Raw genomic sequence first — 20,647 nt, 5'->3', positions numbered from 1 at the left:
GTGACGATGCCCCTCCGTCTCGTACTGTTGGTGTTGACTGGGATGAGGCTGGAGAAATGGCGAGAATGGGCTGTAGTGGGCTGAGAGAGTAGCAGAACTATTCTACTACAGAAATGTTTCCGTTATCTCAGCCTCACAACTACACCGGGATCCGCCGCAGCACATTTAGCTATTATTAGGTCTGTGTAATGGTCTTACCTTTAAAGCGCAAATAGGATCCACCTCAGTGTTCCCTATCCGAAGTGAAGTTTAGGCAGAAAACACAGGTAAAAGGCGTCAATTCAGCAAAATGTGTCCTTCTTCACCATTGCCCAGTAAATCACTTCCAACGAACTGCGACAAAGTATCGCTTGGCTGCAAGACACAAATAACTGAATAAAAGGCTACAGACGCTTTCAAACACAGATAACTGACACTGTGGTCCTCTATCCGAAAGTTTGTGTCTGTCCTCTCTGTGCGTTAGTCTTTTGCGGTCTCACCAATAAGCTGCGGAAAATAACCCTCCACTCGTTTCATTACTCCTGCTGGTAAATACATCGCATTGGAACTGGGACACCGCAAGGCATTGTGGACTGTTTAAAGCTGCAATACACTCTGAAGGGGCGAGGGATTGGGGTGTGTGTGCGCGTGTGTGTGCGCGCGCGTGTGTGTGTGTGTGTGTGTGGGGGGGATCCCATCATCAAAAGTCTCATATATAATGAAATTTCGATTTGAATACAAATGTGTAGATTAGCTGCTTGAGTGCTTTCTTGATGTTCTCTGTCATGTTCTTTGTTAATGAACAAGAGGTGCTGAGAGTCCTGGAGGATGTAATAAAGGTTTAATAGATTTAGTGGAAGTGGTTCATAAGCTGCGTTCAGAGTAAATAAAGTTGTGCATTGCATTCTTTTAAAGGTACTGCAGAATTACAGCCTCTAAAACTATACCAATGCCATATCATACAATTGTAACACATACATTTGAAATTAAAATGAAGACAAATACCCTGCAGTTGAAACGCAGTAGCATGTTTCAGATCATATACGGATACCATAAAGGCAAGGTAGGATAGGTTCCATGTGAAATGGAGAACACACAAACTGTCATGATGCATGTATTGGATAGTTATATGAAACCATCACATTTGGTAGCATGTTTCTTTGTTTCACATCATGAAAGTAAGTAATGTAAAACACACAATATGTTGCTCACTCCATACTTCCAACATCAGACCCTACTTGACTAAACAGCGGACTTACACTGGTAAAAATGTAAAAAATAATTATATTTCCACTTTACCTGACATAAAAATACATGCATAAACTTTTTGCAAAAGATATAGATGAAGTTAAAACATACAGTACATTCAACTGGAGCAGCTGATGGACCTTGGACAATGGGACCATGCATCAGTGGAAACATACTGCCCTCTTGTGACCGAACATACTTTCCTGTTTCAAAAACATGTCAGCTGGAAGTGTCTCTAAATATGATCTTTTATCATCCATGTGCTCGGTTTATGAGCGGTGTAATCAGCAGGTTTAGTGCTCTTTAGTCATCACGTCTGGGTAAGGACTATAGGCCTTGGTCAAGATTAAGGTTTTATTCAAATGAAGTCTCTTCTTACAGTTGAAATATATTCTTCAATTTACAGAAGGGCATTTTATGTAAGTGAAAAAAACACTTTTATAACTTCCATTTTAATCATTCTCAAAACTATGCCATTATAGAGCCTTTTCACGGCAGATATTTTACCAGCAGGAAATCACAGGCCTAACTAATGATGTTAGCGATGGCTATTCCTGTGAGTCACCATGCCGAGAATAAAATGGAGCCGTCATTATAGTTATCAGGTACATCTTTGATTTTACTGCTCTGAGATGTCAAAAAGTTTTACTGTTGTAAGAAAAATAGTTTCTCATGTATATTCTATTATCTGTCAACGGACATGGTGTCAATTATTTACTCTGGCTTTTATAGTGATTTTATACAAATGCTATTCTTCGAAGGCAATTCTGTGCTTGATATATAAATTGACTGCTTGCATTAAAGTTGTGTTTATCTATTGTACCAACAGGTAAACCTAAAGAGAGAACCGACCCATCAGGATACGAGTCCCAGATTATCTTCACACTAAATTCCCGTTTGCAAACTATAACTGACAGTAAATTATATTTGTGATAGTAATGTGTATGTCCATAATGATAAAATAATGAAATAGAATGTTTATTACATGTAATATGATGTAGATAGGAATCTATTCTTGTTCATGTGTAACCTTTCTTTCATTTATGTACATTGTATTTCACATGCTGTTTAAATGTAGTCAGACAAATGCACAGTGCATCTATTTGAGATGTAGATAAAATAACTGGGTACCCTCTCACAAAATAGGAATATCAGTATTCAATTATTATTATTAAATCTCTAAAACGATACAATAATAACTAATATCTGCATACAATACGTGTTCGTTATAGCCAGAAGTATAATATTGTTAATGAAAACAACTCTGAACCTAATTGTGATTTAAATTAGCCTTCACTTCTTTATAAAATCTCAAACATAGTTGTGGTTTCAGTAGAGGCTGTACAGCTTGGAGAACTGCTAGACAAGTCAATAGTGACCTCTAGTGTCTCTGCCATGTGATGTAAAACATGCGTAAAAACAGTGTATATTGTATATTGTGCTCTTTTATACAGCTTATATTTTCTGTATTGCTGCTACAGACTAATATATTTCACGGATAGTATCTAATAGAAATCGTAGGATTTTGACGACTTTTGAAATAGGTATTCCCTCCGAAAGACCCTAGTAGTGAAATAACTACGTATCTACCAACTGGATAAAATGTTAATTATGTATTCTTCATGTATTCTGCCCTCAGCGGCCTTATTCTGGATGTTTTTTTGCTTTGGGCCTGTGTTTTGTTACTGAACGTGTATGTGTTGATTATGCGCATTGCGTGCGCAGGAGGCAGCCGCGTGAACACGTTGGAAAACTGACAAGGGATTGCCAAATCATTTCCTTGCCTGGGAATGACGTCCCTCCAGCACAATTCAGTTATATTTAGAGCCTATATATAGTGGAGTCGCCCCCTAGGCTTTGTTGACTCTGCAGCAGGCAGCAGTAAGGGATCACGATACTGAGAGGAGACGTCCTGAAACGGACACCATGTGACCTCTATAGTTACGATATTGTTTGTGATCTTTAAAGCATAAATGTGAATCACTCTGTCTGGCTTCCGATGAGATAAAATTTAAAAAACGTAGTAACGTTTGCACATAGCCTGCACAACTATTACAATAATCAACAGAGGCAACCATGGTTCATATAAACCTACTGTTTTAAGTCAAACCTGCACAAAACAACAATAGTATATTTACAGAGGACACAATAAAGAGTGTTGTTTCCCACATTGCGACACAAAGTTGGATGATATGACCCAAACCGGTTGAAATCTCCAGCTATGCTTTCTGGGTAAAGTGCGCCCCGGTATCCGCCCATATTCACTAAAGGAGGCCAACCTGAGCAGCAAGGCCGGACGCTGGATCAAATGGAAAGTTCAATCGATTAATTTGCCCACTTTTTCGCATGTTCCCGCTTGCTTCTGATACGAGGTAGACTGACTTAAATGCGGGCGTTTCGGTGTGAAGTAGGAAATGCAGAGATCGTGTGAAACGAGAGGATTATCAGCTTGACTTATTCGGTCGCTACTTCGGACGCGGAACTCCACTCGCTAAAAGGTAAAACAAATGGATACAATTAATGCATGCGTGTCGCTTTGAGGTTTGTTGCAACGTTGTATTCATTAATTTAGTACGTAGGTCAGTTTGTGTGCCATGTAAGCACTGAATAACATCATTATAGTGGGAGTATTCATTTTCGTTGGTAGTGCAAACTACGCCCAATTGTTAACCTACCGTCTGGCCCTGCAATGCAGACCTTAGGGTTAGCCTGTCAATGGCGGCTTACAAACTCACCACTTTCCCCCCCTTTGAATGAATGGTACCGAGTTTGTCCGGGCACACGGTTACAAGCAATGCTGCGTTAACGAATTACTCTTTCTATGTCACATGAGGCTAGCTAATAAAGGCTAACGCTAGTTAGCTTATATTTTGAGGCTGTGGGCGAGCTCCAATGCTAAGCTAGCAGCCTGGTTATTTAAACACAGTGCTCCGAGGGTTTCTCGCACAGCCAATCTGGCAACCCTGCGGCCACAGACCCGTGGATTTAAATCAAATTCCTTTCGACTTTTATTAAGCCTGCTGTGAGTGTTGTTGCCTGCTTGAACACAACGCAAGGGCTTTTCATTGAAAGGCCTGCTTTATCCTCGGTTAATTCACATAGGTGGTGCACTGTTGCATAGTAGCCTTCTGTAAATTAATTCAATGATTTAGTGGCACATTTCTCCGTTAACGTTAGTCCTCACCGTGTCTTGTCTCGTGGAGTGGTGCTGTTTGAAACATGTGGTCGTCTTTTTGGGAATAAACTTTCCCAAATCACCGTTAATGTAGTAACGTTACATATAAGGGTAGCGGTATATACAGTGCCATCCAGACGGTGTTTTAACGAGGCAAACAATAGCAGGGACAGTCATATTTACAGGGAATTATTTTTTTCCATTTAAATCCTGCAGCATCATAACTTTACCACAGTTTGAGGCATCAAACCGCAACAATGAGGGTGAGAGAACTGAGTTAACTTATTGTTGGACTACACATGTACTACATTCAGTCATTCAAAGTCTTGCCCTGCTTGATAAGAGGATGCGTTATGATATTTTAACGGGCATGGCAAGCATGTAGCAGACAACTTTTAAGTGTTGCTTGCTGAAATGTTCTGCGACATTGTCAGTTGTCTTATCTGTTTATGTAAAGATACGATGGTTTCATAATGGGCAGAACAGCCTTGCTTTGCATGTGTAAATCACAGGCGGTGTTGGGTAGAATATCTGAAATACAGCGGAGCATTTTAGGTGTAGTAAAAGTGTAATTATATCAGCCGAATACCTATCAAACCACATTGTCGGTTTTGTTTGTCTAGAAAAGGCCAGTGCTATTCAGCGGAGCTCCTCCCTGACTGCAGGCTGTGCAGGGCTGTGAGCAGTGTTGTACTGTAGCTTGTGGAAAGGCCAGCTGCCACTATTGACGGGTGCTGCTCCACAAAGCCGTCAGACAGCGGAGAGCCTCTTGGTAACTTGTCAATTTTGGAGCCTTAATGTCATTGGATTTGTCCCTGTGGTTAGTTTCTGTTGTGTGTGTGTGTGTGTGTGTGTGGCTGCTGCTCAGAAAACACCACAGTATGCATGTGTGGCTGGATCCAGACATTTGATTATGTATACTGTGTATTCATACCTTTTTTATTTTACTTCAGTACCTGACGATTTGTGACGTGAAGCTTATTTTTGTGTCATAGAAATAGTTTAAAGATTTTTGCAGCATTTTGATTGTAATTTTGAGGCCAGATTTCCATAATTCTGTAGCAGTTCGTCAGTGTTTGTATTCCCTTATTTGCACACAGTCTCTTTAATGTTCTGTGTGTTGTGGTCGTTTCTTCTGCAAGCTTCTTGTTGAATTTTTTTTCGATGGGTTTCTAAATAAAAAGCAAAATAAACACGATGGCATGTATTTTCCAGTGAATCAGCAGTGTTATTAAAAGAAAAGTGTTTTTCCACACAAGGCGGTATTTGTTGTTCTCTGGATGTTGTGTTGATGCATCAACGGTCTGCCAACCCTGAGGATGCAGACATCCCAGTGAGCTGGTAGGGTGTCAGACTGGAGTTAAGCAAATAGAGTTAATTGACAAAATATTTTCAACCTAATACTTGACTTTTAACCATCCACAGCAGAATATAACATCCTAGTGCAGAGAGGTTTACACATCCCAGAAGTTCCCTTCCATTAAGGCGTTGAGGGTGCCCCAGATGAAATGATGCTGTGCCAGATGACTCTTTAGAAATATCTTGAGTATAATATGATTCATGTGATTTATATATTCTTTGGTCCCACAGGTGAATCATGACAGAATATAAGCTGGTAGTGGTGGGAGCTGGAGGTGTTGGCAAGAGTGCACTGACTATTCAGCTCATCCAGAATCACTTTGTGGATGAATATGACCCCACCATTGAGGTAAAGAAACTGTGTGTGTGCATGCACGTGTATGTGTGAACGCGTTTGCTCTCAAGTTCATTACTCTGTCTTATGGTTTTCTATGTTTTTCGTTATGGGGCAGAACAACGAGAAACTCCTTGCAGCAGGTTCTTCTGGTTTAAGTCTTTAAAAGGTTATTAAGAAACAGGTTTTTAATAACTTTCCATGCATGTCTGCTCTCTCACGGGGGGGCAACCTATGCTGAGTAAACACAGTCTCATTATGTCAATCCATTATTTATAGGCCGTTGCAGGTTAGAGCTCCAGTATAGATTATTTTAATACAATACTACTTCTGAAACAAAATCTACTCACTGGATCAGACGGTAATTGTTTGTGTTGGATCCGATTGAGTGTGGCGATCAGTGTAAGGAGAAGCTGGAGTGCTTCGCCACAGTCGAAATTAAGTATGGAGGTCTGCTGGAGAATGGAGTGACCTACTACAGCCAGAGTAGAGTAGGCTTTAAATGCAGTTCTGTACAGCCTTTAAGCAAAATTAATTAATACAACCATGTCACGATGAAGCAATGTAGACAATCCAGTTTGCTTGTATGTTATGTATAAATCTACATTACTTGTGTTTATTGGGATATTAATTGATATTCTAGTCGCCGTGCACTGTATCCAGCTAGATGTTTAAACCCACTCATCTATTGAGTTCTGTCGTCCGCAACCCGTATCTTATTCTTTTTATTAAGCTGATATACGGACACTCGGCCCACTGAATCCCATAATTCTAATCTCTGTCTGACCTCCTCTTCCAGGACTCGTACAGAAAGCAGGTAGTGATCGATGGAGAGACCTGCCTGCTGGACATCCTGGACACTGCAGGTCAGGAGGAGTACAGCGCCATGAGGGATCAGTACATGAGGACAGGGGAGGGCTTCCTCTGTGTCTTTGCCATCAACAATACCAAGTCCTTTGAAGACATTCACCACTATAGGTGAGCTAAGAGACTAACGGTTTGGAGGCTTTGGACTCGGTGTGACGGCAGGGTTTTAATCACAGTTAAACGGGAGAATATTTCGTGGCATCCTTGTGATCTACGGGTGTACGGTGATAATTCTGTAATCACAATGTTAGTCTGGGAACCTCTAATGTACGTCTTTCCCCTTCTCTCTAACTCTTCATTTCCTCCCTACTACCCGTTGTCTAGAAACGGCCAAACTGCTCAGAAAATGATATATATTATTAAACGATAATGGGCATATTCTGACTCTGATTATGAACTCGTTTTTTTTACATTATCATTGGAGTATTGCCTCAGTTGGAATTATAATCCAATGATATTTCTATTGTGTCTGTCAATGTCCAGAGAACAGATAAAGCGGGTGAAGGACTCTGAGGACGTCCCCATGGTGTTGGTGGGGAACAAGTGTGACCTCCCGTCCCGGACAGTGGACACCAAGCAGGCTCAGGACTTAGCACGCAGCTACGGCATTCCCTTTATCGAGACCTCGGCCAAAACCAGACAGGTGAGAGTCCAGCTCGAGAAGGCCACGCCCTCAACACTCAAAGAGTTTAGCGTTTCAGTCTGTCACTAAACTGCTGGAGTATTCAGCGACAGGTTTGTAGAGAGTGTTGAATGCATATGGTCTCAGGGATATTGGCTTGATGGACACAGCAGTCCTATAAATTTCACTCTGAAATCAAATGTTATTCTTCCAGAGAGATTTGGCGGACAAGTGTCCATCACAAGAAAAGTTAAAGTTTTGAGTCATGTGGTGCTGTTGATTTGTGTCACATCTAATGGTCTCTTTTTTTTTATAATGTTGCTTGGAAATGTCTCGGGAAATACCCTGCTCATCCTCAAATCCTCTTTGGTTGATTGTTTTTATTTCTGGGTGATAATGTAACCATTGCATGCTACTTTGTCATGGATGTATGAAATGATATCCCCATTAGGGCCGTCTACAGAGGATCCTGCATCATAAATAATCAGTAAATGTGTGTTAAGCATGAAAGGACAAACTGTCGGTAATTTCACAGGGGTTAATGATTCTGCTTGCTGGTTACTGTGACTGGGTGTTCTTGGAAGATTTGCCACGGCTCATCAAATGGTGTGTGTGTGTGTCGTGAGCTTGGCCGTAGGTGGCTGTCTGACTGACACGGTGCTCTGTAAACACATCCTTTCCTGATCTCTCTGACCTGGGGGTGAATCACGGCTCTTTCTGGTGCAGGGGAAATTAATGACGCAATGATTCATTTCTTACAGATCTGTAATACCAATAATTCACTATCCACACTGTGCTGCTGCTGTTGGACCAGGAAACATTTTCTTGCATTGAAAGCCGCCTATTGTTTGCCAGGTCTTAGGGATTTCATCTGACTTCTCTGGGAAATCTCCCACTTACAGTATAATGCACAATCAAAATATGCTCCTAATGCATGCGCCTCTTCTTTATATTTGGCAAGACGGTCAGTGATACTCCACCTTAATCTTTTCACTCACCCACTGGAGGTTTGAACTGTCTGTTTTAAAGATTACAGATTGATTTTTAGTTAAGTTTGAGTGGATTCCTACGATGAAACATTCTCAAACCACTCCTGCATCATAATACACCTCCACCTTTATGGTCCCAACGATTATCTTCTTGCCAAAATACAACTAAGTGCACTGCTTCTGTAAAAGCTTCAAAGAGGGCTATAACATGACTCCTTTCATTTTTAAGGACACTTTGATACCTTTTTTTCCCCCCTGCCACGAAAACCATTGGAGTTCTATAAACCCACTCTTCCTCGAGAAGAGAGGAAACAGAACCTTTTCATGCTTGAAAAGGAGTCTGTACACAGAAGGTGAGTGTTTGATATTCACAAGTTAAAGTTTGGGTGGAGTATCACTTAAAAAGACAGGCCAGACAATGCAGGGAGACCCACCTCAAAACACGTGTTCTGCTTCACTCCTTTTGTATCTGTAAGCTGTAACACATGCACCCATACAGTATGTCCTCCTGTATTCCTCAACATTGAGGGAAGTTGTGTCTCTAATGCTGCAGAGAGTGGAAGATGCCTTTTACACTCTGGTACGGGAGATCAGGCAGTACCGGCTCAATAAACTCAGCAAGGAAGAAAAGACGCCGCGCTGTGTCAAGCTTAAAAAGTGTGTTGTGATGTGAAAGGGGTAAGTGTATGCAGCCGCGCGCCCATCTGTGTGTGTGTGTGTGTGTGTGTGTGTGTGTGTGTTGGTGGGGATTGTGGAGAAGGCAATGGGAGAGGACATGCAAAGAGAGCTGTTGCTTTATGGTTCTCAAAGCCAACCTGCTGGTTTCTACTGGGGCTGTGGTGGAGCTCTAACGAGGCTGAAACAGCTGATGATTTCTCCCCTTTTCAGTGCCTGTGTCTCATCGCTGATAATTATCTCAGGCCGTTTTCATACTGGGTTTGGTTTACTTGAGTCTGAACGTCAGTTTGACTGCCCCCCCCCCCCTCTTCTGAACCATGCCGGTCTGCCTTCACACGTTCTACTTTTGTGCTGGGTACGTTGCGTAATTCTTTCCTCATCAAGGTGCAGGCCTTTCCCTTATTCCCATAAGGAAATGAACATGGTAAATCATTTAGATGTGTGCAAGCAGGCAGTTCCACGTGAGCATGATTGAAGTAATACAACCGTCTGAAAATTTTAAATAAACAAAACACTACTACCCCCCACCAGTAAGAACTCTAACATGGCATCATAGGTTCTGCTCACACACCAGTGAGGTATTTTATGTCCTCTTTTATTGAAAACAATCCCCCTGAAACGTACAGGTGTTTCTGTGGGAAAACAATTGCTTTCCAACTGCACACAAGCCGTACTACAGTTGGCGTAGAGCCAATTAGACCGCCCCCTTGAGGTCGACTTGGTCTGCACCCATGTTCAGAAAAGGGCAATTTCCAGGCGACTGTTCCCAGATTCTGGCTAAACTACCAGTGTGAAAGTGTCCCGAGCTGCTGAAATCAACATGAAGGAAGGTGTGTGGGCTAGGGAGCCAGCGCGTGTTATTAAAGGAGATTATGCAAATCATGTGCTGATGTTTCCAAGGAGGATGTGGTCCAAGAAACTGGCAGATATGTTTTGAACAAAAATTGTGTGTGTGTGTGTGTGTGTGTGTGTGTGTGTGTGTGTGTGTGTGTGTGTTTGTGGGTGAGGTTTTTTGTTTTGTTTTGCGGCCCAAGTCTTTCTTTCCTTTCCTGCTGTCTTTTTTTTTTTTTCACAACCTGAAGTGACCTCAGGCTCTTTACGCTGCAGCTCCTTGCAGAGTCATCGTCACTTTAATTGCACTCGACAAACTGTTGTATTCACGCACTTGCCTCTGTGTGGCATTGACAGACACTAGCTGTATCTACATGGAGCCTTTTTATTCACTAATAATCAGAATAAGAGCTCAGCAGGAATTTAAAAGCCTCATTTTAACACCTCAGTCAGAATAAATTGGCTTGACTTAAATCCAAGCTGATCATCTGCGGAAGTCGTGCCACTCTTTTATTTGTTGCGTATGAGTGTTGCACCATCTTTTTATATTCATCAGTTTTGGGGAGATAAACAGAAGGCTCGCCTTCTGTTTAATAACTCTTTGCTAGTAGAATATTTTTATACTTCTATTTTTGCTTTGGCACAAACCCACAGCAGTAAACCAGTATTGGTGCCCAACCGTTGGATGCAGGTTGATCTTTTTTTAGGCTTGCTTGTGTTGGCGAATGCAAACGGGACACCTTTAGCGGCCATTTAAACATGCTGTGGGAGTCGTACATTCGGTTTGATTACACTCAGCGGTACAGAAATTGGCTCATGTAACTGCAGCTACTGTCAGTGTTGTCTGTGGGAAGACTGAAGTTCACTCTGGAACACATTGATGGTGTTTGGTCTGTGCTTCATTCAGCTGCGTCGCACACAGCCTGAACTGGATTGAGAAATGCACCTGCACTCTGATGTGTGTCATGCTGATGTACACTTTGACACTTCTGGTTTTCAATTGGGGGGGAAAAAAAAGTAATTCAACTAAACGTTCATAGATATGAAAATGTTTGACAAATACTAAAGTTTCTTTTGCAGTGGAACAAGTCAAGGCTACACATCAGTTTGATATCAAAGATCGGAGTGTTGATTGGAGTTTAATCTGTCCCAATAATGTTTCAAAAAGAGTGGAATCACCCTTTAAATTCAGCAAATTCAACATTGTCAATCTTTAAATGGTTTCCGATTGTATCATTTTTGTGTATTTCATATATTGTTTTTTTTACGTTGGCAATCATTGGTATTGTGGTGTGAAAATACTAACCTGACACTCAATAATATATTCTTTTTATTGTCTTTTTTTTTTCCAGGGCGTTGACGATGCCTTTTACACATTAGTGAGAGAAATCCGGAAGCATAAGGAGAAGATGAGCAAGGAGGGCAAAAAGAAGAAAAAGAAGTCCAAGACAAAGTGTACACTTATGTGAATAATCGCCCCCTTTTCAAGACAGACTAAAATAGAACTATGTTGAACAGTTAAAGTAATACATTTTGTACATTACACTAAATTATTAGCCTCTTTCTCAATACCCACCATACTGAATACTAAACCTGACCCGTTTCTGCCTTTCTTTTATTATTTGCTACTTGGACACCAATAAGCTTTATCTTCAGTTTAGTGCCAGTTGCCCACATGTGTTGGTCCAACATTTTGATTTTATAGGATGATTTGGATAATTTTTTATATACCTATAGAGCTGTAAGCTAATTGCATCAACACTCATGTTTGACAAATTATTCATTACTAAGTTTTGTTTCTCCCCCTAACTTAAAAGGCCCATGACCTGTAGAGGTTCTGTAAAGCCCTTTTAATTTTGGGATGCCAAAGAATGATTCTTTTTTTATCCCGATTCTCGTCGACAAACCAGCTCTGAGGACCAACATTCAGCCAGATGAGCACCAAATGTCCCAGCCACTGTGTACTTGCCTCCTCTAGGTATGACTTAGTTATTTCACTGATTATAAGTATGCATGCAAACTCCTCTCCTAATATTTTAACACCCTAATTAGCTATTAATTCATTTTGCAATTTGTCAATGCTTTGTACTGTGTGGGGAGTGATTTCTTGCCTTCATGAAATGTTTTCTTTTCTTTTTGCATGCAGTGTGTCCGAGATGACACGCGTATTGCAAACGTCCTCTGTTGAATGCATTTAATAGAGCCAGCAATGAGGAACTTTAACCTAAGTGGATATCATACGGTCTTGTTTTTTTATATTAAATAATCATTGCTTGCTTTTGTGAGTAAGAAATCAGCCATTTTAGCTCGATTAATGACAAATTCAAAGTTACAGATTTCTGGATGATAGAAGAGACCAGCAGCCGGGTTTTGTGTTGGCCAGAGGCATCTTATGTTGCAGGGGTTCTTGCCTTGCGATGGCGATCGAGCAGCTTGTAGGACCTCACTGGCCAAATATTGCCTGCTTTTCTTTACCCTGAGGCTCGACTGCAGGATTGTTTAATTTATCCTGACAATAATCACTTTATTGCTATTTGTTACAAAAACAGTTCAAGAGTTCTCCTGTCAACATCGTCGCGATCCAGGTGTCGTGTTTGACCAGTGTGAGGACCGTCTATCAGCTCTTTATTCAATGTTTGTTAGGTTTTCAGTTTGAGGACAGTAGCTGGCCATAGAGGTGTCCTGCCTTGCACATTTTCCTAAACTGTGGACTCGTTAGTTGTTTGGACTGGCTAGAAAGCAGAATGCATCTTTAAAGCAGCTTTCAGGAACATTTCTCCTGGTGTGGTGTCACAGAGGTTTAAAATGTTGTCCAAATGGATTCAGATTCTTCCTTTTTGCCGAGCTTTTTGAAAGTTTTTGGATTCATATTGTTTTGTTTTTTTGAAGTGTTTAAATTGTTTGGTGGGCTGCCTTTCAACAGAAATGATTGTCCAGCAAAGTAATTTGTCATTTTCTCTCACAAAGCTTGTTTGTCGTGGTGGTGTAGCTGGAACTGATGTTTGTAAATGAGGCAATAATTGCCATCAAATTGGTTTTTAGAGAACATTGTCTGAATTTGTATTAAAACAAGAGTCCTATTTTCTTTCCCAAGTCGACTTGTATTTCCGAGCTGTTCCCCTGGGGTTTTATTTGCCTTCCATGTTTGCATTAGGTGCTCCATTTAGGCCGTAGAAAGACACCAGACAACATTGACTTTGTCGTGTGTGTGTGTGTGTGTGTGTGCTCAAGAAACAGACATGATGCTGTTCCAGGAGAGCAAAGTTATTGATACAGAAAATCCAGACATTATACATTTTGCTTTTTGGGATTAATGAATTTTGCCCCAGTTTATTATTACCTCTTTCTCCTTTAAGTAGATAATAACTGTTGATGCAATTTTAATTACGGAACCCTCTCTTGTTAACAATACGGTTTCAAAAGTAGTTTTACTGAAATGTTTGAAATGTTCCTCTTCCTTTGATTGCGTGCCAACAGCTAATTTCTGAAATGTATCATTTGTACCTGGATCATATTTTAACAACCTTTGTATAGTTGTGATACTGAAAGGTGCATATTTTGTAAATTGTGCTTCATGTTGTTGGTGTGTCTAAATGAATGTTGCTTTAATGGAGGTTCTCTCCACTCTGTGTATGTGATTAGAGAGTGTGACTGGGTCCAGGTCTAGGGAAGTGAATGAATGACCACTTTACAACACACCTGTTGTGGGCAAGTGTAGAGTGGTGGTCTGATCTCATACGAGTCTATTTTTTGCCATGAATCTCACCACTCCTATTTAATGTGTAATAAAGAACAAAGTAAAGAGGAACTGAACTTTGTCTTTCTTTCGAAAATTGTCTTTTAGATTTTCATTCCTTTTAAAACACTTTGTGTGTTTGTACTGCTGGAGGACGTGGTCACAATTATCATATTGAGACTAATGTGCAGTATTATAAGCTTAACATTTTGAAGGAGTCATAAGTTTCCTTATTTCTAACTCTAGTAAGTCTTAGAATGATATCGATGTTGCCCAGCAGGTGGTACTGTTGACTCATTTTGACAGGTTTGACTGTGAAAGACCTCACACTCTAATAAGGGGCTGTTCGACCAGCTGCCCACAGTGAGCCGAGATTAAGCTTCAGCAACTCGTGCATATTTTCCAAAATAGACCAGGATTGAATATGTTTATTTGAGAGAGAAAACACACACACAGGTTTTCTATGCTTCCGTTTATTTCTATTGAACGGGCAGACACTTTTGGTGAGAAGAAATCATTTCATGCGTTGTCAAGTTGATGATTATTGAGGTTTTAAAGGAAGTGAGTTGTGTATTTTCTAAATTTGAAAACGCAACTATTTAATTTATCTGTAAACCAGTGAGAGGAGATATTCAAAGTGGCTGTTTTTTTGTGGTGTATTGTAATTAAATAACTTGTCTATCAAAATAAGACTCCATAATTGAGGTATTAAATCATCTTATTACTATCATTTAAGTTGGTAAGAGCTTAAATTCCATGACAATGTGGAGCCCGATTAACTAATACGTCATATTTCATCATTGGGCTGTAGGTTTCAAAGGTGACTCGTTAAACTTTATGCTGCAGCTGAACAAATGGGACCAAACCCATTCAAATTAAGAAAAAAAAATATCAGCTTAAACATATTTTTGGACAGGATCACATAAAACATGTAAACACAGCAGTGATCTGGAGAACGCCAACGTACATGAATGATTAAAAGAAAAAGTATAACACAAAGTCAGAGGACTCTTTTCCATTGAGGTCCTTGTTTTAGATGTAGAGGTGAGTGCATGTGCGTACCTGCGAGTGGAGATAGTGGAGTATGGAATAAGCAGCATATAAAAGCACAGAAAAACAACATAATAAAATATCCACATTTTCCTTTGACGATAGGTTAATTGATGAGTCTAAGTTGCCTGTGAATGGGAATGGTTGTCTTTCTTTATGTGTCAGCCCTGACCTGTCCAGGCGAGGATGCACCATGCCTTCACCCAATGATGTGTGCTGCTTCTGCAGTTGCAGACAACCAGGATTTTAGCAGCCCATGTGAACCGTGAAACACAAGCTCAGCATCCTCTGTCAAACACAGGGTTAGTTAGTGGAAGTAGTATAGAACATTGAAGGGTTTAGTTACATTTGATTTCAGGACATGGTGGTGTTGTTACTGAGCCTAGAATCAACACTAGCACTGCTTGTTGGGCAATTCATCAGCATTCATATCACTTTGTTTCCTGCTTTTTTTTGTATTCTTAATGTTTTCCTTTAATTCTGACTGTTGTGGGATATGACTGGCATGGCTAAGATTTATTTGGCAAAACTTCTAAGACTCATTCTTTCATATTCAGCATTAAACACAGAACAACGTTTTAATTCTGCAAAGGTAATCCATAACTTTGTATGAGCAGTCAAGAGTGCTTTGCAAAGTAGCATCAGCATACTAATATTAGGGTATATACTTGAAATAAGTTGTGCTCACTTTCATATAAATATGCAATTTCTTGCTTCTATTTTCTGCATGTTAACAAATACTCAGAATATTCTCTTGGTCATTTTTGTTGTTTTTGATGTTATTTATGTTCTGTCAAACAAAGCAAGGCTCATGGTCAATTCAATTCATCTTTTTACTTACTTACTTCCTACCCATAGCAGCTCAGTATGATGATAAAAGAGCTGTCCAAAATGATGTGAAACAGACTACAGAGAGTTGGCAAAAACATCCTGTAATGCAGGAATGGCCCATTACAGTACTATGATGGGGTTGGAAAAATCTGTGTTACTGCTCCTTCAATTTGAGTCGGAGAGCTACTCTTTCCTTTTTGTTCACCATCATCAGAGGATATTTTCAACACTTTTATACCGACATGATTATTTCTTTTTAGATTTCCTTCTATTGTGACAATGACACCTGCGGCCGCTCTGCGTTTAGTTGTGTCTTATCATTAGTTATTCATAGGCTGATATTGAACATTTTGCATAAAAGCCAGTAAACAAAATTAGCTTTATTTAAAATGTATAACTTTTTATTTTATCTGTACATTGTGATTGTAAAGTCAAACTGAAATTGCCTGCATTTAAACATTCCATTTCTTGAATCGTTTCATAAACAAAATCATACCAACACAGAGACGGCACAGAACAGCGCCATTGTCAACACATTTGTGGAGGTGTTTGGCATATTCTATCCATGCTGGGTGTTTTACAGGTCAACATAACTCTGCATTGGCCCAGTTTCATATAAAGTCTCTCCCAACGAGCTCTTTACAGCAACAGTGACAGGAGTTGTCCTCTGGCTTCAACATGCAGGATTGTGTGCTCGACGGATGTGCTTGTTTATTCATATTCTGTGAAAGGGAATGTCATGTAGCATCAACTATGTGATATTCTTCTTTGCAGATTTCCAAGAAATAAATGCCAGCTGGATCATGACCAGAGACAGTATACATGCTTCAAAAGGACAGGCCTGTGTATGTGTCATATGCAATGCTGGGATAATTGGCTGCAAAACAATGCGTTGTGTAGAAGCAACCTGTAAAGCTGTTTTTCTGTTTTGGTTCACTGGCCAAAGTTGTTTATTGGTATCGTAGTTATGATGATAATTAATAACTTCATTTTATGTTGTTGGCCAATTATAAATTAAAAGTGGCAAGTGTTAATTGGTGTTTTTTTCCTAGTAGCTATCTGAATATTCTGTTTCCTTCATAATTATTCTACACTGGAGAAGCACAATCGCCTTTTTCAAAGGAAGTTAAATTGTTTCCAAACTGTTGCTGTGAATAATAAACTATGTTAACATATTGTGACAAGCTCTATTACTCTTTCTTCTTGAACAATGGGGCTACGGCGCCTGCCACATAGCAGCTAAGAGTGAAAAAGAAAGAGATCTAATGAATTATGCAGAGAGAGCTTTCTCTCAGCCTGACAGTCTGAAACCAGCCTGGAGAAGATTGTAAGAGAAGTACGAGTCAGTGCAGCCATTACAAATCCCCCTCCCTCCCCCCACTCCCCCGGGACGGCCGAGGCCAAGGCCTGTCAGTCAAGCTCCCCATCCCTAAACTGTAATCTGGGGACAGTGCTGAGAAGCCTGCAGGTCTGATAAAGTGCTGAAGAGATGCCCCAGAAACCAATCGGTGGCACTCTGGGCTCCTGTCAAGGAGAAGGGGGGGGGGGGGGAGGAAGACACAGCAAATGTTCCTAAATTGCTAACAACAAGCCTCGGGCAGGGTCCACGCAGACACCACACAACACAGACTGGAAAATCCGTCTTCCTGCTTGGCCTGTGCACACTATCTGGAGCAAGCTCAATCACAATCATCAGTTCTGACCCCTGTGAACGCATGCAGAGGGGTGAATTCACAATCATCTGACTGTCTGACCTCTGCCTTGTTAGTGCACAGAGCGAGAGAATTTCCTCTTTATTTTAATGAAGCATGGCTTTTCTCCCTGGCAGGCAGCTGAGTGTGGGGCAGCAAGAGCGTGGTGCAGTAATGAGAGGCCAGAAGGTTCAGGTGTCTTCAAACTGCAGCACATAGAAGAGACTTAATACAGACGTGTTTTAACCAGCCCTGGAGGAAACGGAGAGCCGGATGAATATTCATGGGGCTGTGATGAATTGTGTTGCCTACAGCATCGTGCCACTTTAAAAGCCCTCATGCTGCTTCTTTTATCACAGGAGGTCCCTGCCACTGAACCTCACGGGCCACAACGCAGCGCCCCAGCATCCAACTACCAATTATCATCTGAGATCATTAACTTGTTATGTTGACACAAACACTGCAATTTCAGATGCCCTTCTTTAGTTAAATGACCCTATTCATGAGGAGTGGCTGGCTGAGTTGATTGGATTTTTTTCTCACATGCCTCGCAATCACTCAACAAGTGATGTTTGGGCACAAAATTAATGAACACCGTGCAACGCTTTTGAACTGTGTGTGCGCTGTTTTTCGGGATGGGTAAACAAATTTCCAAATATCTTTCAAAGTATGCATCAGCACATATTGATACAGCAATGGAATGCTGTTGAATGTTTATGCTTTGTTCCATTCAGGCAGCAATCCCCTCATAATGATGGTAAGTCAACAGGCAGAGAGATAAAGGGATGGAGAGACGGAGTGGGGTGGTAGGGTGGAAGGCCTGGGGATTGAGCAACGTCATGTTCAGCAGCCCCAGACGGGTGATTCATACCAGCCTCATCACTGGCAACAGACAGGACATCCAGGCCTTTATTACCTCCATCCATCACAATCACTTCATCAATCTGAGCTCCTGTGAGCCAGCTTTCCAACCAGTCCCCAAACACCCATCCCAACGTGCTGCCGGACAGAGATTTACACCCACGCACTAACACCCTCTCCCTCTCTTGCTTTACCACACACACAAAACAAGAGAGATGAGCTTCTATGTCGACTTCAGACACACACACACACACACACACACACACACACACACACACACACACACACACACACACACATAGGGAACGAGACAGAAAGAGAGGAAGTGTGTAAAGGCCATTCTGCAACCAGACATGGTGTGAAGTTGTCCCCCTAAGGGCCTCTGTCTGACAGGCTATCCTGCATTCTGAGAGCCACTTACGCTTCAGCCACATCATACCTCCTGCTGCTGCTGACCAATGTGTCAGGAGGGCATATCATGATGGATACACTAAACTGTGGGCGACATCATTAAATTATTTCCACTGCTCTTTCCATTAAAAGCAACATACAAACTGTACCATACATACATAACACAGGACTTGATTTCCTTTCAGCTGAATACAATATCATGAGCCTTTTCAGGCCAATGCAACCCAATACATCAGTCCTGCAATAACTGCTACCTTGTTGTCGCAATTTCAGAGAGGTGTTGAGTAAATTCTGGGAATTTTGGAGACTGTATTTTGTGGAGGCGTTGCATTGGATTGCATTATTTCTCAAAAGATAACGCTGGTGTATGCCACTAAAATGTCAAAAAAGTAATAGTATAGTATGTTGTAAAAAAAAGATTAAATAAATAAATATATATATATATTTATATATATACTGCAGTCTCATTTTCGATGGTGAGCTGGTTATCATCCGTACAATAATTCTTTAATCACTAAACAATAGGATACAAATATATAAATAAATGAATGAAAAACACCAAACAGCAATAATCAGGTATAACAATAACACATTCAAACTAAAAGACGTTATGGTATCACTATGTAACGCTCTCACAGACCTCAGCATCAGATTCAGGTGCACTCTAGGTGAACAATAATTAAAAGCAGTTTTTCCCAGTTTGGTTTTGACTTGAGGGACCTCAAGAGCTAACCAATTCTGAGATCTTTTCTGGCAGGGATTAGAACACCGTGTAATGAGGGATGTGAGGTGAGCTTTTTTATAAACATACAGGAGCAAATGCTGTGTTCTCCAAGCGGCCAAGCCGATGCCTGATACAGATTACAATGATGCTTTCTAAAATGATCACCAGTAACAGAACAAAGTACTGAGTGATAATGTCAAGGTACGTCGAAGTGGTAGAGGCAGAGTGCATATTGATGTAGTGTCACAATAATCAAGTTCTGCCAGGAATGTAGACCGTACAAACTTTCTATTTTCACACAAAAAACATGTTCTATTTCTAAAAAAACGTAACTTTTTAACTCTCTCACCAACATGCATTTCCAGAGACAACTTTTCTAAAAATTTCCGAACCATCCAAAACTGCAAACAAAGTCCAAACAATTTCATCCAAACAGCGGGATCTAGAGAATTTTAATTGATATCGTTTTTTCTCTATTTAAGTTTAATCTCTAGAAATGATCATCGGATTGAGTCAAAAGCTGTCTGCGAACTAGATAATGCTCCTCCCAATGTAGAAGCAGTACAACAAAGCACAGATTTATCAGCATAAAAATGCAACCTACAGCCATTGAAAGAGACAAAATTATAAATATACAAGGTAAAAATTAATGGACCTAAAAGTGAACCCTGCAATACACGTTTAGAATCTTTCATAGTGTGTCAAAAAATGCATTATATTATGACATTTTATGACATACTATACTATGACGTTTTGACATATGCTATACTATGATTTTTTTTGACATTTGAGTGACATACTATACTATGACCTTTATGATTTTATGACGATACTGTGACTATTTAATGACTTAGTGATATGCTATACTATGACTTTTTTGAATTTTAAAGGACATACAATATAATATGCCTTTATATAATATATGTAAGACATACGACACTGTGAAAGTCAATAGTCTTAGTATAATATGTCATCAAAAAGTAAAGAAAGTCATAGTATTAATGTCATGAAAATATATTTAAAAAATCCAAAATATAGTATGTCATAAAGTCTTCCGTACAAAGGGAAAGGGCCTTATCGTCAATTTAGTTAGAAAGGATTTTTCTCATTTTCTGAACAATAAATACCTGCTATATCATGGGGACAAATATTTTATGTCTATCTCAAAAACTTTTAACTTCACGTGAGGTTTTCTGGCTTTGTTTTGAATGTTTTATTTTGGTTACTGTTTTCCTGCTCTTAAGTTAATATGTTTTTGCGA

At 40.3% G+C, this 20,647-nt stretch overlaps 1 protein-coding gene across 1 annotated transcript; it reads left to right on the top strand.

Annotated features, from left to right (window-relative positions):
- Window positions 1-3,479: 3,479 nt before the first annotated feature.
- Window positions 3,480-13,890, top strand: kras (v-Ki-ras2 Kirsten rat sarcoma viral oncogene homolog). The gene is made up of 5 exons (XM_076088888.1): window positions 3,480-3,725; window positions 5,993-6,110; window positions 6,895-7,073; window positions 7,446-7,605; window positions 11,435-13,890. The coding sequence occupies exons 2-5, from the start codon at window positions 6,000-6,002 to the stop codon at window positions 11,549-11,551; spliced, it is 567 nt and encodes a 188-aa protein (XP_075945003.1). The 5' UTR covers window positions 3,480-3,725; window positions 5,993-5,999; the 3' UTR covers window positions 11,552-13,890.
- The last annotated feature ends 6,757 nt before the right edge of the window (window positions 13,891-20,647 follow it).

The sequence above is a fragment of the Anarhichas minor genome, unplaced genomic scaffold (genome assembly GCF_050575085.1).
Source record: "Anarhichas minor isolate MPS153535 unplaced genomic scaffold, ASM5057508v1 ptg000011l, whole genome shotgun sequence".
Classification (NCBI taxonomy): Eukaryota; Metazoa; Chordata; class Actinopteri; order Perciformes; family Anarhichadidae; genus Anarhichas; species Anarhichas minor.
This window is presented reverse-complemented; position numbering and strand designations above follow the sequence as displayed.

Excerpts from the sequence above, each read along its gene's own strand:
- kras (XM_076088888.1), top strand. The coding sequence starts at position 6,000 with ATGACAGAATATAAGCTGGTAGTGGTGGGAGCTGGAGGTGTTGGCAAG. Across the intron at positions 7,074-7,445 it reads GAAGACATTCACCACTATAG|AGAACAGATAAAGCGGGTGA; the intron begins GTGAGCTAAGAG and ends GTCAATGTCCAG. Across the intron at positions 7,606-11,434 it reads CCTCGGCCAAAACCAGACAG|GGCGTTGACGATGCCTTTTA; the intron begins GTGAGAGTCCAG and ends TTTTTTTTCCAG.